Source organism: Triturus cristatus, chromosome 4_2 (genome assembly GCF_964204655.1).
Source record: "Triturus cristatus chromosome 4_2, aTriCri1.1, whole genome shotgun sequence".
Lineage (NCBI taxonomy): Eukaryota > Metazoa > Chordata > Amphibia > Caudata > Salamandridae > Triturus > Triturus cristatus.
Window position 1 is genome coordinate 165,586,682 of NC_140586.1, and position 26,705 is coordinate 165,613,386.

The 26,705-nt window shown below is 49.1% G+C and overlaps 1 protein-coding gene across 2 annotated transcripts in view; it reads right to left on the reverse strand.

Annotated features, from left to right (window-relative positions):
• Window positions 1-26,705, reverse strand: part of TAC3 (tachykinin precursor 3) — a 182,823-nt gene that overhangs the window by 3,193 nt on the left and 152,925 nt on the right. The window contains exons 5-6 of one of the 2 annotated variants that reach the window (XM_085600058.1): window positions 19,014-19,067; window positions 4,201-4,246 (exon numbers count right to left, since the gene is read on the reverse strand). In XM_085600058.1, the coding sequence (XP_085456184.1) occupies window positions 4,201-4,246; window positions 19,014-19,067 (100 nt within the window). Of the gene's footprint in view, window positions 1-4,200; window positions 4,250-19,013; window positions 19,068-26,705 lie in introns of both variants that reach the window. The other variant, XM_085600057.1, reaches the window with a different exon arrangement.

Genomic DNA, 26,705 nt, shown 5'->3' on the forward strand with positions numbered 1-26,705 from the left:
TTTCCACATAATTCAACAATGCTCCATTCACATCTAGAGAAGATGGAACTGGAAGAATTTATTCCTGTAAATACTGAAAGCGTGAATAAATCTTTGCCCTTGATTTTGGATCCGGCATAAGGACTACATTGTCTGGGAAAAAATTAATATAGGGATTTGAAAGTAAAAATAGCTTATCTCACCTAACCTTCTTACAAAGGATACCACTGCTAAAAAAGCTGCCATCAGTCAAGAGATTTGAGATAGTTTCAGAGGCTCAAAGGGTTCATTCTGGAAACTTTCTAAGACTTTTGCAAGGTTCCACGAAGGAGTAAGATCAATAACCACCAGCCTTCTCAGTCTGAAATTTTTCAAAAGTCGACTGTTAATGGAGGTATCTTTGACAAATTTCCCCTTGTCTCTCTGACCAATTTAATAGCTGCCTGTAGTGATGTCACAGTAGAAGGGGATAAACTCTTTGTAAAACCTTCCATCAGGAATCCTAAGATCTTAAAAGGCTCACCTGCAATTGGATTCATTTTTTGCACACAACTGGAAATGCTTCCAATGCTTAGAATATCTTGAAATGTTCACTTTGTTTTAGACCCTTAGATATTAACAGCTACATTCTAAGAACAAACTAACGTTTTGCAGCTCAAGTCTCTCAAATTCCAAGCCATCAGAATAAAGTGATGGAATTGCTGATATGACAGGACAGGATACCGTAGAGGAGGTCGATGGAGAGGCATGGTAAAATGATGGTTTATCACTAACAGAGATAGCAGCAGAAACCATGGTCTCCTGGGCCGAAAGGAAGCTATCGGAATCACAACCATTCCCTCCTTCCGAATCCTCTGAAGCACCCTTGGGGGGAGGGTAGTTGGCAGAAATGTATAGAAAGTGCCTGGAGGCCATAGTTCTACTAATTAAACCACTACCATGCTTCTTTGCACTATATCTTGGTGCAGAACTGAGGGGCAGGATGGAGTTGGAGGGATACACAAAGAGATCCAAGCTCAGTTGACCAAAACGTTCCACTATCAACTGGAACATTTGTTGACTGATGATGGAATATTCTGGCTGAGACAGCCTGCTTGATAATTGCCACTGCATGAAATAAACATCGCTTTTCAGGATAGCAGACTTTTTTCTCTGACCAAACCAAAATTTTCCTTGCTGACCTGCTTAGGGATTGACACCTTGTATCCCCCTGCCAGTTTATGTCTGAATTTGCTACTTGGTTGTCCGATCTTATTAGCACTGCCTGGTTGGTCACAACATTTGAAAAACTCTGAAGCAATTCCACATGGCTGCTATCGCTTACCAAATGGAAGACTGGGGTCATTTTGATGGGACCAGCTTACTTGAACTTCTTGATCGCCACATGCCACACCTCACACCACTGGCTGGCATCTGGGTGGGTATCTGGTTTAGTTAAGCCCTACCCATATATCCTTACTGTTTGTTCAGTGGATGTCTGAGACCCTAGATTTTAGGGAATACCAGCAACATGGTCACAGAGGGGGCGGGGTCCTTTGTAGTCACACATTCATCAAAAGGATCACCCGTCTGAATTACCTATTCCATTCCCCTTCTCCGTGCTGAACAAATAGGTAGGATATATGGGTAGGGCTTAACTAAAGCCATTTCCCTAACATATCTAACCAGTCTAAAATAGAGATTGTTTATGTACATACCACCTTTATGGATCCTAACGCCCTGATGAATGCCCCAGACGTTTTAGGCTAGTTACCAACGGGCAGAAACATGTTGTCAGGTAGTGGTTGGGTGTGAGTCATTACACTCCAGATACCCAGCTAATTTAGATTTTTAACCATACCTAGTGTCCCATTGAATACAGTTATTCCCCCAGGTACACTAAGGTATTTTAAAGTATATATCTGGATCCCCATCCCTTTGGTGTTGTCCAGTAAGATTTATGCAAGAACTTTCTCCTATTTAGTCAGTCTTCGAGGAGGTTGAGTACGCCCTGGTGACACTGTCCTACCAGGGTGGGGAGAGTATTCCTATGATGAAACATGACACTATTAGTGTGTGAGGTTTCCTCTTCCATTAAGGATGACTTCTTATAGATAGGAAGCTAAGTTCTGGTCTGTGTATTCATGTGTAATAGGCAATAATCTAGTGGTATCCATTTACACAGCTTATTACTATTATAACAGCTCCATGTTCGCCAGGACCTCTGTGGGATCCTTTCCTCCCAGTTTGCAAGCAAACAATGCCTTAAAGTCTCTAAGCAGCGTTTGAGTGGTATACGCTGCATAGGCTGCAGAATGGGGAGCAAACTTCGATGCTGCAAAATCTCTCTTCAATGACCCTTCCATCTATAGAGTTTACTGTGAGGGATTTACCGGTGCCTGGTGTCAGGCATTTCTTGGTTGCAATTGCCTGGTTTCTGCTGTGAAGAATTGCTGAGTGTCTGCTATAAGTTAATGCAGGGTGCTGGTATAAGGAATTCTGGCTATCAACTGCGAGAGACTGCTGAGTAGGAATTGCTGAGTAATGAGGAATCAGTGGGAATTTGCATAGTATGGGCTATGAGGAATCGCTTGGTAGTAATTGGTAGGTATCTGCTATGAGGAACTGCTTGGTGTATGCTGTGAGGATCTCTTTGGTAGCACTTGGATGGCATTTGCTGTGAGGAATTGCTGTGAATGTGCTGTGTGAAATTTCCCAGTGTGTGCTGTGAGGAGTTGGTTGGTTTTTGCTGCGATACATTTCCGAGTGTCTACTGTGAGACGTTACAATACAATGCATACTGCTTGGTAGGAATTGCTGTTTGACTGGTGTGAGAAACTAGTGGGTGTTGGTTGTGAGCAATCACTAGGTATCTTCTGTGAGCAACTGCTGTGTATCTGGTGTGAGGAGTTGCTGGGTAGCTACCAGAGGGAACTGTGGGTTATCTACTGTGAGGAAGTGCTGGATATCTGCTGAGAGGAAGTGTTGGGTGTCTACTGTGAGGAAGTGTTGGTGTCTGCTATGAATAACTGTTGATATTTGCTGGGACTGGATACGTGCTCTGAGAAATTTCTAGATTAATATTTTTCCAGTGATTGCTTATTGCTAGTTGCGAGGTATATCTAGGCACGAGCTGTTGTAGTAGCTACTAGAAGGACGTAAGGGCAACAAGAAACTGATGCATCTGTAGGGATGCGTCAGTTTCCCTGCGCCAGCCTGCGATACCCTTGCACCACCATGGATGTGCCGTATTTACAATACCGTGCACTATGGCGCATGGATTGAGAGATCCGTCAGATGTTCTGATGCATCTGTTGGCCCAAAAAGTCACGCATTGCTGGAGTTGTGTCGCAAGCATGACCCAATTCCAGCAATGCATGTCGATGCCTATACTTATTGTACTGCATCACTACTTATTGTCGCATTGGCGTCCTAGAATTGGCATAGTGAAATCTTGTAGATTTCACTGCGTCACTTTTATGAGGCTTTCCTGCGTGGGAATGCCTCACCCTGCATACATTATACCTGACGCAGGTATAATGTGACGCATGGATTTACAACGTGACGCATCTCCCTAGATGAGTCGCGTTGTAAACTGGCCGCATTGTTTAGGCTGCCGCTGCATCACAAATGTGACACAACGTTGGCGCAAAAGTGTCGCAAGGGGCTTGTAAATCTGCCCCATAGTATTTATCAGTAGACGGAAATCCCTGTATATCTATTGTGAAATTGACAATGAATCCACTGCGGGAAATAACAAGGCATTTACCATGAGAGTAACACATGTTGACCAAATGGAATAAACAAGATATGAGGATTAACAAGCCACCCTTTATGGGGAACAACAACCGCCCTCTATGAGAAATAATAACCAGGCATCCTCTATGAGAAATAATAAACAGGCCTACTCTATGGGATATAACAAGGTTTCTTAGAAGGACGCTATCAAGGCATCCACTATAGGGGTCACCAAGCAACTACTATGGGAATAACTAGATGTCCCCTATGCAGGATAACCATGTACAGGATACGGCAAATTGGCCATCCAATATGGGAAGTCAGAAAGCATTCACTGAGGGATTAAAAACACATTCTGTACAGAGAATAACCAGGCACATGTGGAGAAAACTGTAATCCATTATGTGGAATTACTAATTACAAAGCATTAGTGTAGTGGAAATCAGGAGATTAAATACAGTGATCTTACACCACTACTTCTGCATACAAAGCTCTGATTCTTACCTCATTTTGCCAGGAACCACATCCTTGTTCCCATTTGAAAGATCCTCTGCTGAAATGACAAAAATAGTTGTGTTTTCCAGAGAGATAGACCTATGGTCCCCTCACCCCTGCATTTATATTTGAATTTCACCACTTGAGCAACCCAGGTGATCCTATGCAAATCACTTTACTTCACTGTCCCTCAAATAGACTGTAAAATCTGAGAGCTCCTTGAAGTAATTCAGTTTGGGATGTGTGCCTTACAAAAACCTTGTACGAGATCAACAATTTAAATAAAACACATCACTTTTTATACAAGCCTTAACCCCTTCGGTGCCACGCCTTTTCCCCCTCCTGTGCCGGGCGTTTCCCACGTGGGTGGGTTTCATGACGAGATAGTCTCGTCATGGGCACAGCGCGACCGTGCTCCATGACGAGACTTTCTCGTCATGGGCACAGAAGAGGTTAAACAACACCTTTAAAAAGAATCTGTTTTAAAACATGAATAAAACAGAATTCATGAATTTATACAAAAATTACAAAAACCTTCACTTGTGTATGCCTCACTAGACAATGCATATTTAAGGATAATATTGGGCATACATAATGTACACAGGAAAAACTGGCTTCTCTTGGGTCACTCGTGGTAGTGACAGTAGGGCACGGAGGGAAAGAGGGAGGCCACGTTTTACAAACTATTGTCAGCACAGTGATATAATCAAATGTCTCAAAGAAAACTCAAGCATTTAGGAAGAACATATTTCTAGTTTGAAAGAGTATCATATTTTTACGTGACATTTGCTGTATCATTTACATGTCAAATATTTTCAGGGTTCTGCTCATACCTTTGGCTCTTACTGCCAAGCTCGACCATTGCCTAGGCTCTGGCTCGGCTCAGTGGTGTAACGAAAGTTAAGCGGGCCCCCCTGCAAGGTACATGGAGGGCCCCCAGCCGGAGCTTTATTTAGTTTTCCCTCATGGTCGTCTCTCAAAATCCCCCCTCACCTGACCCCGCCGCTTTTACCTGCAGCGGCCATGGCTGGCTCTCAGGCCTGAGTACTGTGCTGCAGGGGCCCCCTGCAGCTCGGGGGCTACGGGGGCTACGGGGCCTGTGTTTTGCCCCTGGCTCAGCTCTCCCTGAAGGTTTGCTGGTCTGCCCACCTCTAGCAGAGGCTGCCTTTGGTTAGTAAGGAAGGGCGCTTTCCTTGAAGAGAGGAGATCTTAGCCCGCTGTTATATTCCATATAGGTACCATCATATAGGCCCCGGTAATTTCATTACCTTTCACCTATATTCTTCCCTACATTACACTGGTCACATTTTACAGGGTCTGACCTTTTACCTAGATACGACACTGCATTCAGAACGTGGTTTTCCCTAGTTCAAAATCTCATACATTAGGCATGAGGATTCTTGGAAGCACAGCAGGACTACCATCTCCTGTATAAAATCTATGTACAAAAGTTCATGCGCAACGTCATCCTTAGGCTGACACAGTAACACAGCAAGGTAGGACCCCTGGGGAGACCTATGGAGACCGAGACTTCCCGGCAGACACACTGACCAGAGACGCTGAGGTTCCTGCATGCCGAAACTTCAGCTCCCAGTGGTCTAAAACATCCCTTGCGGGGTGTCCAACTCGAAACCAGGACGGGGTCCGACAGTCTCTCACTTCAGGTAATGGGGTTGACTAAATCCTAGAGGGATTCTTGGTTTAACACCTACAAACAGGCTAGGTACATTTAGGTACATCAAGTAAGGGCGACATCGTAGGAGTACGCATCTTTTATCATGTGTTTTATATACTCAAATGTATTCATGATTATTGTAAGATGATAGAATTATACCATCCATTTATCTTTATAGTATTGCTAGGCTTTCCTGTTTTCAGTTTCTATTTTTGGTGAATTATGGTGGTGTTTTTTCAGTGTTTTCCAGTGATTTCAAAACCTCAAAAAAACAGTGCTTTTCAGTGGTTACTCATTTTCGCGCCATAAAAAACAACTGAAACGGTGTTTTATCGGTGTTTATGGAACGCTGTGCTTTTATTATTGCTTGCTTTCTTCATTGATGCATGGTATATAGACAGTGTACGTACAGTGTATATGAGATCCAAATACATTTTTACAAGTGGAACTTATTGTAGTACACCATACAATAGTTCTTCAGTGAGTCTTTGGTCATTCGTCCTCTCAAAATTTGCGCTTGAGACTGGCAACACCAAAACAGCCCGTACACAATTTGCCAACTCTGGCCACTGATGTAGCTTTCCATGCCAATACTGGTGCACCTGAAGGTTGACATTCTCTGGGACAGGTTCTGCAACATATGCGTTGAAGTGGGTGCATATGCCCCCAGAGGTATTAAAGCGGTCAAAAATGAAGCTGTACTTTGCAAAGTCTGGAGAAAATTCCCCTTTACGGAAGGGATCTAACACTTGTGCAAAGTACCACAGTGAGGCTTCATTGACTTCAAATGCCATGGTTGGTCAAGGGACATCTCTATGCATCATTGCTAGCCATTTCTCATGCATTGTAAAATAAAATTTCCTGAATTGGTCCTCAACACTTGCCTATTATTTTCTTAAATTAATTATCCACATCAGTGCACTCGTCTTCATTCCCAGAGTCTACATCAGAGGGATTTAAAGGGAGTAAGGTCTAATTTCATTAAACGTTTGCAATTGACTAATCTTATCTAATTAAAACAAAAAAAGGATTTAGCTGTTGGACATATTTTGAGGGGAAAACATTCTTGGGGTCTTTTTCTTTAAAAAAATGTTTTAGCAAATATTCTTGGCATGGTATGAATGTGTACTGCTGCTCCGAGCAGGAATGTTTGAGTGACAAATACCAATAACAGGCCAGTGTAGCCCTCCCAGGGCTCCTTCTCCTCAGAGGCTCTTCAAGGGTCGGGTGCAAAGGTTGGAAGGTTAGTGTCTCCACTAACATGATATCTGTGGACTGTGCCCAGAGCCGAGCTCTTTCTTCGCATTCTAGAGCGCAGGCAAAATCTTGTATTTCAGTATTCTGTTTACTTTTTAGGTTTAAAGCATTTTTATTAAGACAAAACAAAACATGGGGGAGGGGGATAGGAGGTTAGGGTTACATACAATACAGTAAAAGAAAAAGGTGCAACTCAGGAGGGTTGGCGAAGGGTAGTTCGGTGGTCCAGAGGAAAAGCACAGTAAATGAAGGCAAAAAATACAATCTATTGAATCCCCGCGTGCATATCCAACACCCCAAATCTGAGCAATGAAAGCCAGTAGCAACTCAACAAAGCACAATCCAACCCCCCCATCCCCCATCCCCCCAATAAAGGGAAAAGAAAAGAAACAATACCCCAACTCCCCCGTCCAATGGCTCTGCACTAGGTTTATCCGCCCCAAAAAGCCCGCACCCCCCCCCCCCCGGAGGATCCCGTCTCACATTTAGTCTAGTCCGCCGGGATCACCGGTGGCGTCAGCCTAAGAAGCCTAAGATACCTCGGGCAGGAGAGCTCCCGGAATTCGGTGGACAGCAGCGCTAGGAAGGGTTGCCACAGCTCTTCAAATTGGTCTATCTCCCCCGCCACCGTAAGCGACAACTTCTCCATTCCCAGCACATGCCAGAGCCTATGCAACCAACCCGTAATGGAGGGAACAGTGGTGGTGCGCCAGTGGATAAGGATGTTCTGGACCGCAGACCCCAGCGCAATCGCGATCTGCCTACCCCTGCCGGACTTCAGTGGGTACATTAGGTCATTGGGGAGGCCCAGCAAGACATACGCCGGAAAGCGCGGCAGCTCTATCTCAAAGTGCTTATCCACCTCGTCCAAAACTTCCTTCCAGTAAGCGATCAGCACGGGGCAATCCCAAAGAATGTGTGAGAGGGTACCCTCCTGCCCGCAGCCCCGCCAGCACCCCTTGTCAGTGTGTCTATGCATTTCATACAGTCTCTCCGGGGTGTAGTACCAATAAGTGGACACCTTAGTAAAGGTCTCCGTAAGGCCCGTATGATAAGCAGAGTGCCGCGCCCGATACGCAATTTTGTCCCATTCCTTGTGGCTGAGTGTCCTACCCAATTCTCTGTGCCAGCGCTCCCTCCCTGGGTTATAATAGTGAAACGGCGGGGGTTGTAGGAACTTGTACAAATCGGTAATTAGCTTAGCATCGGAGGTCCGGGTAACCAACCACCTCTCATACGGTGTAATTTGACGAGCAGCGGTGTCACGCACCTGGGGCTGGAGGGCCCAATGCCGAACCTGCATGTAGCGCAATCTGTCCAGCTCCGTCAGGCCGAATTCCCGCCGAAGTTGCTGAAAAGGAATTGCGCCCTCCGGTCCATAGATCTGGAAGAGCACCCTGCAGCCCGCGTGCACCCAATGGGAAAAAGCTCCCGGCTCCATCCCTGGGGAGAAGTCCGGGTTACCCACTATGGGTGTGAACGGCGAAGGGAAGGTGGTAAGTCCCCGAACCTCGCAGACTGCATCCCACACCCTCAGGGGGACCCGCGTAACAAAAGAGGCGTAAAGGTTAGGGGGGCGATGCGCGCGGCGCAAGAATGGAACCTCTTGTAAGGTGCGGCCCGCCACTGCCTGGTCTTGAAAAAGCCAGTGTTTGTCGGACTCCCACCTGCTCCACTCCACCAGATATCGCAGCTGCGCCGCCTGGAAGTACTTACGGAGGTCCGGGATACCGAGAACCCCCGCCTCCGGGGCAAGCGTGGAGAGGACCCTCTTCATCCGCGGCTTTCGGCCCTGCCAGACAAAGCGGGAGATGTCAGCCTGCGTTTGTCGTATCCAGCCCACCGGGGGCTGGAGAGGTAGGGCCCAAAAAAGATACAGTATCTGGGGCAACACCGTCATCTTAACCGCCGCGATTCGCCCCAACCAGGACAGTAGGCCCTTGCTCCAGCGGCCAAGCTCCTCCTTGATCTTCCTGCTGAGGGAGGTATAATTGGCCGCAACCATCTCCGGTAATGTGGGCGCCAGCAGAATCCCCAGGTATGGCACCGTGGACGAGGACCACTGCATGGGGAAGAGCCGCTGAAGGTCCCTCCTGGTATCCGCAACCAGGGACACATCTAACGCCACCGACTTGCTCATATTCATTTTGAAGCCGGCCACACGTGCAAAGGTGTCCAGTTCCTGGATGCAAGCAGGCAGCGACCTCCTAGGGTCGTCCAAGGTCAACAGGACATCGTCCGCATAGAGGCTAACCGTGTGGACATACTGGCCCATCTGGACCCCAATAGCATCCGGGTTGTTGCGAATCCTCTGAGCAAACGGCTCCATGTAGAGGGCAAACAGAAGCGGCGAGAGGGGGCAGCCCTGCCTCGTGCCGCGTTCGATAGCAAATCCACCGGAGCTACACCCATTGACCCGCACCGACGCTGAAGGATGCTTATAACAGTTGAATACCATGGTGCGGAACTTATCACCGATTCCCAGTTTCCTGAGAACCAGCTCGAGATATGGCCAATGAACTCTGTCGAAGGCCTTCTCCGCATCAACGGACAGCAGCATCCGCTCCCCCGGGATCCGCGAGGCCTTCTCCAGAACATGCGTCACCTGCTTGGTATTGTCAACCGTCTGTCTGCCGGGTACAAAGGCAGCCTGGTCCGCCTCCACCAGTCCGGGGAGGTGCGGGCCCAGCCTGGACGCTAGAATCCCCGTATACAACTTGAGGTCGACATTTAAAAGCGAAATGGGTCGATACGAACCGCAGAAGGCCCGGTCTTTCCCAGGTTTCGGGATTACGGAGACCGTCGCATTCAGGAAATCCGGTGGGATGGCTCCCGGTTCGGAGAAGGAATTAAATAGCCGAGCAAGGACAGGGGCCACAGCCGTGCAAAAAACCTTATAAAACAGAGACGTGTACCCGTCTGGACCCGGGGCCTTACCATGCTTCAGCCGCGCTATAGCGGAAATCACTTCCTCAACATGGATATCCCGCTCCAGATGGTCCGCCTGAGCAGGATCCAGCACCGGCAGGGCCACTGACTCCAAATAGTCTTCGGCGTCCCGCGGCGAGGAGGGCTCCTCAGCACACAGCGCCTCGTAGAAGCTGCGGAAAGATTCCGCTACCTCTGCGTCCCCAGAAACGACCACCCCGTCCGTACCCACCAGTTCCTTCACGACGCTACGCTGCCGCGTGACCCGGAGCCGGTGCGCCAGGAGCTTACCACATTTGTCCCTCCCAGTGTAAAAGGCATGCTTCAAGCGCAAGGCGGCATACTCCGCCCTATCAAGATCCAGTGCCGACAGGAGTTTCCTCGCAGCCTTCAACTGCCTCCACACCCTTGGAGCCCCCGTACGACTGTGGACCTGCTCAAGCTCCCGGACCTGAACGGTCAGCTCGTCCCTTTTCCGTTGCCGCTCCCTATTTTCGGCTGAGGAGATGGAAATAAATTCCCCCCGGAGGACTGCCTTCAATGCCGCCCACTGTGTCGCTTGTGAAGTGTCGGTGTTGCTATTGTGAGTTAAGTAATCCTGTATGACCTCCCCAATGCGTTTCACTACAGACTTTTTGTGTAAAAGGGTATCTCGAAGGCGCCACACCCCCCTAGCGGGAGAGGCCGCCGGCCACTTGAAAACGCCGGCGACTGGTGCATGGTCAGACAGGGTCAGGACCCCAATGTCCGCCGCTGTGGCGGCGGCGCGCATCGGTCCACTCACCAGAAGATAGTCCAGCCGTGAGTAGGTTCGGTGTGCGTGTGAAAAGTAAGAGTAGTCCCTATCAGTGGGGTGCATGGAGCGCCAAAGGTCGTGTAAGTCCATTTCCGCAATCTGGGCCTTCACAGCCTGGGACAGTTCCCCCGTCTGCGGGGAGCGCTGCGCCGACCTGTCCATCACAGAATCGAAGACAATATTAAGATCTCCCCCCAAGATGACATGGCGGTCGGGAGAAGCAGTGACATCCACCAACACGGAGTCCAAGAAACGCTCTTGGTGGTCATTTGGGCTATAAACGGAGCCGACCGTGAACGTTATGCCTCCTAAGCGCATGCGATACGCAAGAAGCCTCCCCTTCTGTTCAGCATACTTATACAAAACCTCCCCCCTAAAGGAGCTCGCTAGAAGAATGGCTACCCCCGCAGTCTTGTTCGCTGCCGAGGAGAAGAACTGGGTGGGGAACTTAGCAGAGCGCAGCCTACGGCAATCCCGGGACAGTAAGTGGGTCTCCTGCAAGAGGCAAATGTCCGCCTGCGTCCCCTCCAGCAAAGATCGCTCTGCGCTTCACAGGGTTATTCAGACCCTTAAGGGTCACTACCTTTAGGGCCGACATTCCTCCCGGGGATCAGGAACGCTGTGCAATGGGCAAGGGATCAGCGGGTGGGGCGCGCGGGGCAGTTGCGCGGGACAAGCCAAAACAGACCAAGCGTGGGCACGGACGACATCGGACGGGACTTCCCCAACCCCAGAACAACCCCTACACCCACCCAAAACACAACCATGGCAACTAGCCAAATGCAAACTTAAACACCCCATTGTCCCAGTCAAGCCCCAAACGGGCAAGTCCGTAGAAAAAAGCAAAGTGGACGTTCAGCCACTCACCTCCATCCGCTCCCTCCCGACCCCCCCGCCCCATACCCAGCATTAAAGAAGCTGAGAGCATCTCCTCCCGGAGTGAGTGTTAGGCCGTCATGGCCACGCCGGTGGAGCCGGCCGAGTCCCTGGCCGCCGCCCTCAAAGCGTCGGCCATGTCCGCCCTGATAGTAGGGGAATCGGGACGCCCTGCGCTGGCCGCCGATTGTCTCCTCGTCGACCTCCGCCGGCTCCGTCTCTCTGAGCGCCTCCACGACGGTGTAGCCCCTTCCTCCTCCGCCGCCGTAAGCCCCAGGACCCCACAAATGTCCTGCAAGGAGCGTAGCTGATGCAGCACCCCATTCCACCGGAAGATCAGGCGGAAGGGATGTCCCCAAGAGTACGGCGTCTCATGTTCGCGCAGAAAGTCAGTGGCAATCCTGAAGGACCTGCGTTTCTGCAGCGTGATGGCGGATAGGTCCTGATAAAGCGCTACAGGCCGCTCCCGGAAAGTCAGGGGCTGTTTCCTGCGGGCCTCAGTCATGATGCGTTCCTTCAGCGGGAAGTCGGGCAGGAAAGCCAAAATGTCCGGTGGGGGTGCCGATGACTGGCGCTGCCGGCCAACCCTGTGTGCCCTATCAATGCGAATAGGGAAGTCTGCAGCTTCCCCCAGGATCTCCCGGAACAGGTCTTGCAGATAGCCCTCCAAGTCGGTCCCTTCGTCCGTGGACGGCACACCACGCACTCGGATGTTGTTCCTCCGTGACCTGTTCTCAAGGTCCTCAGAGTGGGCCTGGAGCTCAACACACTGCTCCCGGAGGCGGAGAACGTCCTGTTGAAGATGGACTATCTCCTCGTCCCGACGTTGGGACTCCGTCTCCACCGTCTCAACTCGCTCGCCAAGGCCCTCCACTTCTCTACGCACTTTCCGGACCTCGCTGGCCACTTCCCGCTTCAGCGTCTGGAAGTCCTCTTTGAGGGAGCTAAACAGTTCTTCCATAAAGGACCTCGTGACCGGTGGCTCCCCCCAGTCACATCCGCCGAGGCCCGGGAAGACCCCGGCGAGGGTTGTGTTCTGTCCTGCAGTTGCTGGGCCCTGCCAAGCATGTCCGGCAGGGTGCGGTCCCCCTTCCTCGAGCCGCCTCTTCCAGTCATCGCAAACGCTGCAGTCGATGAGTGGGCACAGGTCCAGCCGCCTCAGGAATGCCCAGCCGCTGGCAAGCGCTCGACGTGGGGATCCCCCTGCAAGCAGAGTCGCTGCGTCGCAGGCGACAAGATGGCGGTGCAGTCCGGGCACCGCCAGCCGCGGGCGCCCATCCGAGACAGCAATGGAAAGCTATAGTAGGGGGATCCTTATCAGCACGTCCCTCAGAGAGTCAGCCCAGCAGCGGTGGCGGGCACATACATCCGCCAGCAAAGGCTCCGGTGAAGGCCAACAACATCGATCCCTCGGGGACAAAATGGCGGCAGGGCGGGGCAGGGCAGAACGGCCAGGCCCGGCGACACCACCGGGGCCCCCTAGGAACACAGCAATCTGAGAAGTTCCACAGCCGGTTTCACTCTGTCACACACAAGGGCCCAGATGGTCCGACCCCAACAGTGAGTCCGCCGTACTTCGGCCAAGGGGCCGGGGCCCACACAGTGCGGGGCGTCGCCGACACAAGTCTGAGCGCCAAAGCACACGTCCAAAGTCCTCCACGCCGCCGGGTCCCAGCCCGCAAAGCTCCTTTATCCTCCGTCGAGCGACGGGTCAGACTTCCTCCAGATCGTCAGATTTCAGCACCAGGCCCAGCCGAGGCGCCCGGACAGCACTCCGATGCGTTCCACCACCCAGGCCCTCCGTCGCTCCTCGAACTTTGATCGGACTTTTGGGGTACTTTCCCCGGGGCGATCAGGGCCAAAGCGACATCAACGTGCGCGCCAGGTGCTCCGCCGCACTCCTCTCACACGCTGAGCATCAGCGGGGGGAGAAAAGCGTACGAAAAGGGCTCGAGCTGAGTCGGGCCGGAGGAGCTACGGGAGGAAGCGTCCGCTCACCCCGCCATCTTGGCCACGCCCCCCTCTGTTTACTTTTTATCCTTCTTTTCGCCCTCTTCTTGCTTCCCTTTTTTGTTAATTTTGTTACTTTTTACTATTTGTCCTTTCTTTTTACTCTTACTTCAATTTTCGTTCTCGCCTTTTGAATACGTTTGCAAACTGCAGAAGCTTCTTTATAGACAGTGAGGGATCATGCTATAAATCACATCTGTGAATCCCTTTCAGTATCAGCGACAAAATGTATTATTGAAGCTACTGATAACACTTTCAAAAAAAGAAAGCAAGAAGAATTATTGCTTTTTAGCTTGCAGGAAAATATTAGCAAAATGGATTTTAACAAAACATAACTGATCTTCGCAGTGGTAACATTCTAAACCCATCACTGTTCAGAATAAAAAAGCAACTTCTAATGTGCCTATATCACATATATAAATATGTCTATGTGTGTGTATGCGTGCGTGTGCATATTTAAATAAGATACATGTGTTAATATTTCAACATACACAGTTGAAAAGGGGCAAAGAACACACACTATTTCAAGCAATTACTAAATGTGTTTGCTAGATGATACTTTTATGATTTTCACTTTTTTTGGTAGACTCAAGCAATAATCTCAAATATTCCAGATTTTGAATGAAATAGTTGGATAGTGTCTTTTTTGCATTTTAAAGTAAAGAATTCATTGAATTCAGTTAAAGCACGGCACTCAGGGAAACCTCAACGTAAAATGACCCCAGAAGAAAGAAAACCACAGGTGCGGAATCAATTAACAGCCCTAATCAAGGAAGTCAACCCGGCGATGAGCCGCCTGGAAAAGACGCTTCATCTTTGAGGGTACGGACCATTATATTAATGGAAGCAAAGTCATAATTTAAAGATTTGCCTGTCCCAGGGCAGCTTTTTTAGTGCAAATCCATTTACCTCTTGATTCAGAAAAGCAATTACTGTGGGATTACGTGTTTTAAAACCACAACCAACTGTAAATCAGTAAATCTAAACAGTACATCTCAGAGGGGCGCATCCTCCTCTGGGAGGTTTTATCTAATAATGGGCAAAGAGTGCAGTGTTTAGAGAGGGGGTGGGAGAGTCCAGCCTTTGTTTAGCCAGGTACTTTGCATTACAATTTCACCAGTGGGTGGTTTGAGGATTAGCCTGAGTGTGAATGATAAGGGGACCCCCGGGACTCATCCCTCTGCCTTGCCTCATGCTGGGAGCAGAAATGGTAATGGAGAGGTCACCGTTATCTGTCTGGCCGCTAAAATGCACTCTACCAGCGTACAGCTCCCCGTAACTGATATCTTGACCAAAGAAATACACGAGCACATCAGCCTGATCAACCGCGGTCTTCCATGACACAATACCTCCAACTTTCATGAGTGCTATTGTTTCCAATTTGCACTGAAGAGTTGTATTTGTTCCTCGTGCTACTTGGATGACTTTCTGAGGGGTTTGTACTTTAATAGCAAAGGCTGTGCCCAGCACTGCCAGCAGTAGCAGCGCCGCGGCTGTGATGCTCCTCTTGGCCCCCATGGCCTGCGGGTCCCTCCTCAGGGTTGCCAGCCGCTCCCCGCTCTCTCCACCGCAGACAGAGGCTCCAAGGCACTGGGTGCAGAAATGGGGATCTGTGTGTTTTAATCAGATATGCTAATGAAGGGATTCCGAACAGCAACCAGCTCGCAGCTGCAACGCTTTCACGAAGATGTACCTCTGTGGTATCAGTCCCTGCAGCCTGTTTGGCTGCTCCACTATCAGAGAGAGCCTAAAACGCCCCACGCCTCCTCTCAGCAGGCACCCCACCACCCCAGGGCACACACTGACCCGTCCCGTTGTGAAGATTCGACAGGCTGCCAATCTCCTCACAGAATACACTGCAGTCTCTATTTACAAACAACAACGCCAGCTGGGGCAAAACAAACCTCGAAAAACTCAGTAATGCAAAATAACTCACTCCGTCGTGTCCATTTCATGATGGGATCTAAGGGTATTTGTGGATTCACTGCAGCTTCAGTCCGGACAAAACCAATGATATTTGTGCAGTTTCCAAAAAGCTGAAAGTTGGTTCCCTTTGGGCAGGAAATGTGTTGTGTCAACTGCTATTTAAACGCGTAGTCAGGAAACTCAACTGCTTCTTTCGCTGCCACAAAGTATCACGTTAATGCCAAAGTAAGTATCTTTTATGAGGTAAAACTCACATTGTAATGCTTTGGCTCCATCAAGTGGCCAAATGGAGCAACAACTAGGCAACAACTATGAAAATCAGTGACACTCGGTTTAAACCGTGTCAGCTGATTTTCATCCGGTAGGGTACTTTCGGTCAGAGTCGGTTTTAACCGACTTCCGGGCAGTCTAAGTATTGCTAATCATCTATATCTTACACTGTCTAACAGTCATAGCAGCTCATTTATTTTACACCAGAATAACAACTGTTCAATAAATGCTTATTGGAAACGCCCAGCCTGTTTATTCCGTGTATCTCTCTGAGACAGACTAAGTAAGCGCGAGTGACTGAACGAGAGGTAGTACATTGTTTCCACGGTCCTGTGGGATCAGGGTTGTCATGTTTGATGGTTGCCAGAAACTATTCTCTCCTTGGTAAGAGGAGATTCTAGTGGCACTGTGAGCTAGCTGGTACAAAAGGCCAACATACCCGGTGGGGGTGTCCGGAATCAGTCTGACACCAATCCTACAGTGTATGTTGTCTAAAAGGGCAGATACTGTATACTTTTTATAGGATCTACACGACACCACCTTTGGTCAGAGGAGTATTCATAACTACTAGGGATATATCCAGACAGATCACAGGTCTGTCAGAAGCTTTTCGGGGCGTGGCCCATGCCCTTAACGCCATGTTTGGCCCTTTTGGGTCCATGAGGATTTCGTTCGAAGATGAACAATCGAACTGGACATATTTTAAGGCAGCAGCATTATATAGCGCCATCTAGTGGTAACTGGTCTTACCTGCCGTTTCGTGAATCTGCCTCAAAACCTTTGCAATACATAAATCTTTAGCAGTGGCAGTGCAGGACTCACTCATAGGCGACTTGGATGTAGGGCAATCAGCCTCCATTTTAGTTTTAAAACATTATTATATGAGTACGGAGCTGGCAATGATTAATATTTTTCCTGACATTTAAACCGTTACTCTTGGCTCTTCCGTAGTTTCCATACATTGCAACCAAGATCATGCTGCCTTGATTTTTTAGGTCTCGCCTGACCCAGCGCATGCTCTGGTCTGGCGAGACTTATTGAGAGGGCTCCAAAAAATGCTACCAGGCCAGCCTAGAGCTACAGTGCATGTGCGCGGGCGCGCGCGCCGTGCTTTACCACGATTACTTTCGGTTTCGCAGCCGCACGGCCGCTTTGATGTTTGATCGTGATCGCGATCACTCACTTTCACGGCCGCACGGCCGCTTTGCATAGCCAATAGGTCTCGCTTTTGGGACCTTATAAGTATTTAGTTATGCAACTGTTGCATGGCTAAACACTTATAAGGTCCCAAAGGTGAGACCTATTGGCTATGCCAATGCTTGTCCTAAACTGTTTTGTGTGTGACTTTTGCTGATATTGTAGCTAAACAGTGCCTTTTTTTCTTCTAAAAGACACCTAGTAATGCATGTAAGAAGCTAAAAGCATGGCGCTAAAACCCAAGATTCTCCAAAAATGAACAGATATGGGGCATTGTAACAAGAATGAAATCGATAGTGGAAAAGGGAATGGGGACAAACTCTTCTGAGGGGTTCAGCTGGAATGAAGGATCCCAGCGGCCTGCGATATAACTTTCATCTTACTCAAATGTGATGCACCTGCATTTTATCACCATAAAGCCACAATTATTGAAGAAGCTTCGGCGCTTCAGACCGGGTTCCATTCAGTACTACTTTTTGAATTACTGGCTTTTGTGTGAGCATCATTAGACAGACGTGTGCTAAACGCATAGAAACGTATCCTTGCCTGATAAGTTGCAGGCTGCTGACCATATTTAGAGCAGGGCTATTAAAATGGATGCCTCGTTGCAGGCACAGAAAATTCAGAATGTGTACGCAATCGGGAATTTCAAGGATGTGATGTTAAAAAAGTTTTCTTTACCCAGACTCTGAATTGTTTTGTAAGAGGTGTGGGATGCTTGGGTGACCTGCACCGGTGGAGCACTTCATAAAACACAGCACTGGCACTTTTCAGCTCGCACTCCCACGGCTATGGTTTGGCACTTAGCTGCAGTACTGTCATTCTTTTAATGGAACAGCTGCAGTTCCTTTCTTATAGAACTGGTATACTTTATATATAAGAGTGACAGTCATTTTCTTAAGTTAGCAGATAGTTGGTAACTAAATAACTGATCTGCCCCCCATTTATAGTACACCGAAAGACAAACATTGCACTTTTTTAATTGTATATGTCACGTATCAAAATATTACAGCAGAGGGCATATTGTACACAATACCCTTTTAAAAGTGAACTACATTTCTTGTTTATTTATATTCATATAGTTTCCTATGAAACATCAGAATAAAGAAACTGAAAGAACCCCCCTCCACATCTGCTCCTCATGTCACACTCACTTTCAAAAAGTTTAATGGAGGAAGATTTAAAAAACACAAACAAATACAGAACTGTCCCATTCAGTAGGCACAGGCCCCCTCCCTGCCCTGGACAGGATCCTAAGGTGCAAATGCAAATAGGGCCGCCTTGGCATGTACCTGTTGTGATGTTCAGGTGCGAGTGGAGACAATTCATGTTTCTTCATGACCTAGACGCTGGGTGCTTGACGCGGCATGTGGGCTGAGCTCCGCCATGCCATGCTGGAGGAGAAACAGGAAACAGAGCTCCTTCTCCGCACTACAAAGCAGGGACATCTAAAGGATGTGGATATATGAATTTGCCTAATTGTAGCTAAAGCACAGCCAACCTCAGAAGGAGTGCGCTTTATAAGAATGTATAAATAAAAGTGCCTTGACATTCTAACCCAGGGCTAGCACCAGGTGTTATGAATTAGTAAGAAAAGTACAGTGCCTGGCATGTACTGAGAGGATAGGAGTAAAGGTATAGTTAGGGGAGTGTCACCAAAAGCTCACCTTAAGGGTGGCTGAGCGGCAGTGCAACCATTTTTGGTGTCCCATACAGGGGCCAGTTGGGCACCACTGGCAAAAAGATGTTTTTAAGGTTGTGTTGAAATCTGGCGCCCTCTTGTGTCCCATTGTAAGACAGCTGCTGACACCCCAGTGTGGCACTGCCCCCTAGATGGCTTACATGTAAAAGACACAGTGTCCAGGTGTAAGGGTGCCACACACTTACCAGGTTCCAAATTCCTCTTCCCCATGAGTCCAACGAAGAAGTCGTGCATATCCCCTGTGAAAAGACAACAGCAGAGTACAATAAGTGAGCTTTTCTCTGGATTACATTTTGTTGTGCGGTGCATGCCACACATATCTTGTTTACTGCAGTGTGTCTTGTACTCTTGGGGCACAGGGCTGAAAGTGAGGGTGGCAAAACTAGAGGGGCGCGGAAACTTGCTGTCGATACCCACTCTATCCCCTGCCGCCTGCAGTATGGAGTAAGTCACTGTGGCATTTGCCTATATAAGTGACCCGTGCGTTGATTGCTAGCAGAATATTATCACAATTGTTAGCAAACGTGCGGGCAGTGTGTTCTGCAGTGTGTGCAGCAGTGTGTGATTCAGTGTGTGCTGCAGTGTGTACAGCAGTGTGTGCTGCAGAGTGTGCAGCAGTGTGTGATGCAGTGTGCGCAGCAGTGTGTGCAGCAATGTGTGCCGTGGTGTGTGCTGCGGTGTGTGCAGCAGTTTGTGCAGCGGTGCATGCAGCAGTGTGTGTTGCAGTTTCTGATGCAGTGTGTGCTGCAATGTGTGCAGCAGTTTGTGCAGCGGTGCGTGCAGCAGTGTGTGTTGCAGTTTCTGATGCAGTGTGTGCTGCAGGTTGTGCCACAGTGTGTGCTACCGTGTGTGCAGCAGTGTGAGTACTTCAGTGTCAGATGCAGTGTGTGCAGCAGTGTGTGCTGAAGTGTGCGGGTCTCAGCAGGGTGTGCAGCAGTGTGTTCCACGGTGTGTGCTGCAGTGTGTGCAGCAGTGTGTGTAGCAGTGTGTGCAGCAGTGTGTGCAGCAGTGTGTGCTGCACTGTATGCTGCAGTGTTTGTAGGCAGTGTGTGCTGCAGTGTGTGCTGTTCTGTGTGATGCAGTGTGTGCAACAGTATGTGCAGCAGTGTGTGCTGCAGTGTGTGCAGCAGTGTGTGCAGCTGTGGGTGATGCAGTGTGTGATGTAGTATGTACAGCACTGTGTGCTGCAGTGTGTGCAGCACTGTGTGCTGCAGTGTGTGCTGCAGTGTGTGCTGTAGTGTGTTCAGTAGTATGTGCAGCAGTGTGTGCAGCAGTGTGTGCAGCAGTGTGTGATGCAGTGTGTGATGCAGTGTATGCAGGAGTTTGTGCAGCTGTGCTTGTTGCAGTTTCTGATGCAGTGTGTGCTGCACTGTGTGCAGCAGTGTGTGCTGCAGTGTGTGGGTCTCAGAAGGGTGTGCAGCAGTGTGTGCTGCGGTGTGTGTTGCAGTGTTTGCAGCAGTGTGTGTATCAGTGTGTGATGTAGTGTGTGCAGCAGTGTTTGATGCAGTGTGTGCAGCAGTGTGTGCAGCAGTGTGTGCAGCAGTGTGTGGTGCACTGTGTGACGTAGTATGTGCTGCACTGTGTGCTGCAGTGTGTGAAGCAGTGTGTGCTGCAGTGTGTGCAGCAGTGTGTGATGCAGTGTGTGCAGCAATGTGTGGAGGAATGTGTGCTGCAGTGTGTACAGCAGTGTGTGCTGCACTGTGAGCTGCAGTGTGCACAGCAGTGTGTGCTGCAGTGTGTGCAGCAGTGTGTGATGCAGTGTGTGCAGCAGTGTGTGATGCAGTGTGTGCAGCACTGTGTTCCACGGTGTGTGCTGCAGTGTGTGCAGCAGTGTGTGTAGCAGTGTGTGCAGCAGTGTGTGCAGTAGTGTGTGCTGCACTGTGTGCTGCAGTGTTTGTAGGCAGTGTGTGCTGCAGTGTGTGCTGTACTGTGTGATGCAGTGTGTGCAACAGTATGTGCAGCAGTGTGTGCTGTAGTGTGTGCAGCAGTGTGTGCAGCTGTGGGTGATGCAGTGTGCGCCGTAGTGCGTGCTGCACTGTGTGATACAGTGTGTGCTGCAGTGTGTGCTGCAGTGTGTGCTGCAGTGTGTGGAGCAGTGTGTGATGCAGTGTGTGCAGCAATGTGTGGAGGAATGTGTGGAGGAATGTGTACAGCAGTGTGTGCTGCACTGTGAGCTGCAGTGTGCACAGCAGTGTGTGCTGCAGTGTGTACAGCAGTGTGTGATGCAGTGTGTGCAGCAGTGTGTGATGCAGTGTGTGTAGCAGTGTGTGATGCAGTGTGTGCAGCAATGTGTGCCACGGTGTGTGCTGCAGTGTGGGCTGTGGTGTGTGCAGCAGTGTGTGTTACAGTTTCTGATGCAGTGTGTGCAGCAGTGTGTGATGCAGTGTGTGCAGCAATGTGTGGAGCAGTGTGTGCTGCATTGTGTATAGCAATGTGTTAAGGAATGTGTGGAGGAATGTGTACAGCAGTGTGTGCTGCACTGTGAGCTGCAGTGTGCACAGCAGTGTGTGCTGCAGTGTGTACAGCAGTGTGTGATGCAGTGTGTGCAGCAGTGTGTGATGCAGTGTGTGCAGCAGTGTGTGATGCAGTGTGTGCAGCAATGTGTGCCACGGTGTGTGCTGCAGTGTGGGCTGTGGTGTGTGCAGCAGTGTGTGTTACAGTTTCTGATGCAGTGTGTGCAGCAGTGTGTGATGCAGTGTGTGCAGCAATGTGTGGAGCAGTGTGTGCTGCATTGTGTATAGCAGTGTGTGTTGCACTGTGAGCTACGGTGTGCACAGCAGTGTGTGATGCAGTGTGCGCAGCAGTGTGCGCTGCACTGTGTGATACAGTGTGTGGAACAGTGTGTGCTGCAGTGTGTTCAACAGTGTGTGCTGCACTGTGCGCTGCAGTGTGCGCAGCAGTGTGTGATGCTGTGTGCGCAGCAGTATGTGATGCACTGTGTAATAGATGCAGTGTGTACAGCAGTGTGTGGAGCAGTGTGTGGAGCAGTGTGTGCTGCAGTGTGTGGGCCAGTGTGTGCTGCAGTTTGTGCAGCAGTGTGTGCTGCACTGTGTGTTACAGTGTGTGCAGCAGTGTGTGATACAGTGTGTGCAGCAGTGTGTGATGCTGTGTGTGCAGCAGTGTGTGATGCAGTGTGTGAAGCAGTGTATGGAGCAGTGTGTGCTGCAGTGTGCGCAGCAGTGTGTGATGCAGTGTGCGCAGCAGTGTGTGCTGCACTGTGTGATACAGTGTGTGCAGCAGTGTGTGCAGCAGTGTGTGTGCCACCGTGGGATGCAGTGTGTGCTGCAATGTGTGCCGCAGTGTGTGCTGCAGTGTGCGGGTGTCAGCAGTGAAAGAAGAATACGGCTTGCTGTCAGTATCGAAGTGCATCGGTAGAGCTGTGTGTGGATTCCAATAAAGGAACAGAAGAGGGTGCTGCAGGCCAGGATCAATGTGCGTTATCAGCAGAGTGTAGGGGAAGCATCAGTGAAGCAGGAGTGGCTGTGGAGGTCAGGACTGAGGTGCGCTGGCAGTCCTGTGTGTGGGCCTGTGTGTTAAGGGGCTTGAATAGCAGAGGTGCTGCAGACTACAGATGAGACATAATGTCATGGATGCACTGAGGACCCAGTAATGGGATTGGCGGAAGTGACGTTGGTCAGATTTTGTGATGCCTTTGCAGAACTGTGTTTTATCCCAGGGTTAATTGGAAACGGGTGTTGTAGATCAGGGTGAAGGTGCTGTGACAGGCATATATGCGGCTGGTCGTACAACTGGAGTAGGGGGAGTGGCTGCTTGTAAGGACTGAAACAGTGGTTAATTTGTGGGAAAAAGATACTGGGGCTCTTGTGAGCGTCCCCTATTCGCGCCGCCTAAAACAGAACCAACTACCAACCATGACAGCGGGGAAAGGATGTGGCATAATGGCCAGAGCTGCCGACTTCGGAGCTGGGAAACCAGTCCCGGCTCAACATCCTGTGATTCTGGGCAAACCACTTAATCTCCCCGTGCCTACCATAAATGAATGTGTCCTTAACTGGTGCTCATGAAAAACGCCGGTGTTGAGGATTAAGTGCCGGTGCTGAGCACTAGAAACCATGGGGCAGATTTACAAGCCCCTTGCTCCACTTTTGTGTCACTTTTCCCATGTTAAAAGTGCCGCAAGGCGCTTGTAAATCTGCCCCCATGGCTCAAATTAAGCATTGGACTGAATGCACAGGCAGGGGCCGAGCTTGGTCAGTAAGACTTTGGGGGTGTGAGTTTCAGATTTCCCACCAATCAAGCAGGCATATCTTGTTAAAATATATTATGAGAAGCAGGACACGAGGGGGCTTAAGAGGCAGTGGAAAGAGAGAGCAGTGCGGATTGTTAAAGGTACTTAAAACACAATACTTTGCAAACCATGCAGAGACAAGAGACAGAGGGGCAGATTTACAAGCCCCTTGCGTGACATTTGCGCTGCAGTTGCGTCCCTTTTTTGACGCAACAGCGGCGCAAATAATGCGGCCTATTTACAACGTGACGCATCTAGGGAGATGCGTCACGTTGTAAAGCCCTGCGTCACATTATACCTGCGTCAGGTATAATGTATGCAGGGTGGGCGTTCCCACGCAGGAAGGCCTCGTATAAGTGACTCAGTGAAATCTACAAGATTTCACTGCGCTGCTTTTAGGACGCCACTGCATCCAAACCTTACGCCTGCTTCAAGCAGGCATAAGTAGTGACGCAGTGTAGTGGGAATAGGCCTCAACATGCATTGCTGAAGTTGCGTCGTGCTTGCGACACAACTCCAGCAATGCGTGACTTTTCCGTCAACAGATGCTTCAGAATTTCTGACGCATCTGTCAATACTTGCGCCATAGTGCGCTGTATTGTAAATACGGCGCATCTATGGTGGTGCAAGGGTTTCTAAGGGTGGTGCAGGGAAAGTGACGCATCTGTACAGATGCGTCACTTTCTTGTAAATCTGCCCCAGAGTGTGTGTTTGTGTGTTTTTGTCAGTGTGGGCATGTACAAATCCAGAGTGAAATCCGACAGATACCTCACCGTACCCGACTGAAAGGACCTGTACCCAACTATTTACTACACAATACATTTTTTAGGTAACACCCCAACGAAGATACCCCCCCACCCGTGCACAGGCAAATTTCTTTCCACATGTGCTTTTGTGAGTGTGCATGTGTGTATGCGCGGTTCTCCATATTGGAATATGTTAGTGGCAGTGCATTCAGATGAACTTTACATAAAAACAATTCAAATGTGATTGTACACTGAATGTAAAAACACTTTGCCTCGAATTGCATGTGCCCTAGCCGCGTGCATTACCCCTGCCCGATCTTCTGATTTATGCAAATAATAGGGCTTACCATGTGGAAGCATTACTTATCGCTGATTATGCATGCATTGTTTTACATTTCCATTTTGTGCTCGCAGCCACTGTCAACTAAAATCCACAACTTTGTGCAAGGACTAAACACGAGCGAGCGCACTTTACGCTCCATTCTGTATCCGTTTTAATGGAAAAATGGGAGCAAATTTCACGTACCCCAATTTTTTATGATAAAACCAGAGTCTAAGACTCAATGGCCCACATTATAAGTGGATTCACACTCGATAAAATCCACAGGGGTCCATTACCATCAGCTGTGATGAATTGCACCTACTAGAATTTTTCCCTGCCAATTGGGAAAAACAGGCAATTTTGGTGCCTACTGCTCTAAAATCTGCATGTCCTGGTAATTACTGGGCATTTCCACCTGTTAAATTCCAGCAGATTTGGCCGGCCAAACCTCAACAAAGCATGCTTGCTTTATCACACCCCTCAATTACTGGGTGCAATAACATTTCCATAACTTGTAATTCTGACCCGTGCGCAAACAAAGGTTTGTGCCGGTGTTGGAAGGCATCAGGCACTGGGAAAAGGGACTGAATGATATCCTAGATTTCATGCACTTTGAGCTGCGCTCCATCCAGAGTTGAAAAGTGGTTTGGTGTGGGCTGCTGAAAATCTTTAGAGCAATGCTGACCAGTGATAACAAGGGGAGACCCTGGTCCCCTCCAGCCACGCCTCTGCTTTTGGGATCTCGGAGAGAGCCTGCAGACCCTACAGTGGGCCGGAATGGTCTCAGACAGGGCAGTGGGCAGCAGCTTTGACCAGATGGTCAAGGGCTCAGGAAAAATGTTATCTCCTGGGGCCATTTCCTTGTCTCCTTCCTTAGTATATGATTGAATCACATCCAAGACCAGCAGTAGCAATGCAGGTTAAATCCATTCAGTCTAGTACATAAACTCCAATCAAATATCTGCTTTCTTTTAAACACAACCTCTAACTCCTGCTCCTGGGAATGAACTATAAAGGAGCCCCAAAGCACCAAATCTGTTTTTAGGTCTTGCCCACCAGAGAGCATAAGCTGCCTGGTTGCGAAAAACCCATTAGTGGGCTCACTAAGAATTTACAGCAAGTTGACAGCCCATCAATTGCTTGACATTGGTTGGCTTTATTGTCACTCTTTTTTGCTTGCTTCTTCTTTGACAGCTTTGCTTGTTCCATCTTTTCCATCTTGTGTTTGTCCCTCCCCTGGAGCATAGCTTCTTTACAATCCTTTTTCTTGGCTGACTTTTATCTTTTCACTGGTCACTTTTAGGGATAATTTTTTTTTCTTCTTGGTTAAGCACTCCATGAAAATGCATGCATTTTCCAAGTCTCTCCGTTATGTGCTTTTCCCCTACCATGCCCCCTGTCCCACTTAATCGCTGAGCCACCAGAAAACATTGGCAGAGACAATAGGTCCAAAAGAAGAGACCTGCTGCCATTGTGTGGTTTATCTGTCTCTTTGAGAGACAGGTTTCACTGTGTGAGTCCTGGAATGTGGGCTCAACTCGTCTCCTCCTTACCTTATTGTTTGGTGGGAGGTATATATTTGGCCTTCTCTGCTTCAAGTTGGAGACAGGTGGGATGCTGCTGTAGGTGAAGTTGGTCCTCTTCTGTGCTGCAGTGCACGGGTCATTCATGGAGGCCACTGAGCTTTGGCCGGTATTCTGGAATGCCTGGGAGCAGGGACTCTTCCTGATTTGCAGCCTCATGCCAGGGTGCTGCAGAGTGGGTTCCGTGGTCCCTTCCGTGCTGTTCTCTGGTCCTTGACGGTGACTGTAGACTTTGTTGTGGCTTTGGCAGCACCAGCCTCTGAGCCATGTACTCATCAGTGGGGGTCCATGTGTGGTTTGGTGTTTGATCTTTGCACTCTATTGGGGGTGTTCTTTTTCTGCTCAGGTCTTTTGATTTTGGACAGGGGGTAGATGCTTGCAACCACTTTGTGTAGTTTGGGCTAAGCATCTCCAAGGTCTCCTTGTGTTATGGCTTCGGTAGATTTGTATCCCTGAGTGCTTCCTCCTTTATACAGGGATCTTGCTTCTGTTGTCGCATTGAAATCTTTGGATGCTGGTTTCTGTGGTGCCACTGAAAGGAGGGAAGCATTCTCAGAAGATGAAGCATGTGGGTTCCTTTGGGGAGCTGTCAGATTCTCATCCTGGTAAATCTCCTATGAACCCAAGTAAGAGGTCCACTGAGTACAATGCTACAGCTGGGCTTCTTGTACCAGAAGGCCTTTGTAAGTTTGATCTCAAAGCCCTCATGAAGGAAATCCTGAAATATCTAATGCCTTCTTCGGTAAGAAGTGAAAGATTAACAAGAGGTGCAGGAATCTTTTTCCTCTTCTTCATCGGGTAGGATGAGCCGATTCTTGAAAGGAAAGGTCCTTACATCTGGGAGAACCTGAAATTTCCTGAGAAAGAGACAGCAGCTACCAGTTAGGGTTTTTTTCTCCAGTTGCATAGGGATCCTGTTCCCAACATTCCCATTTACCAGGAATTGATTCAGAGGGAATGAAATGACACAGGTAGGT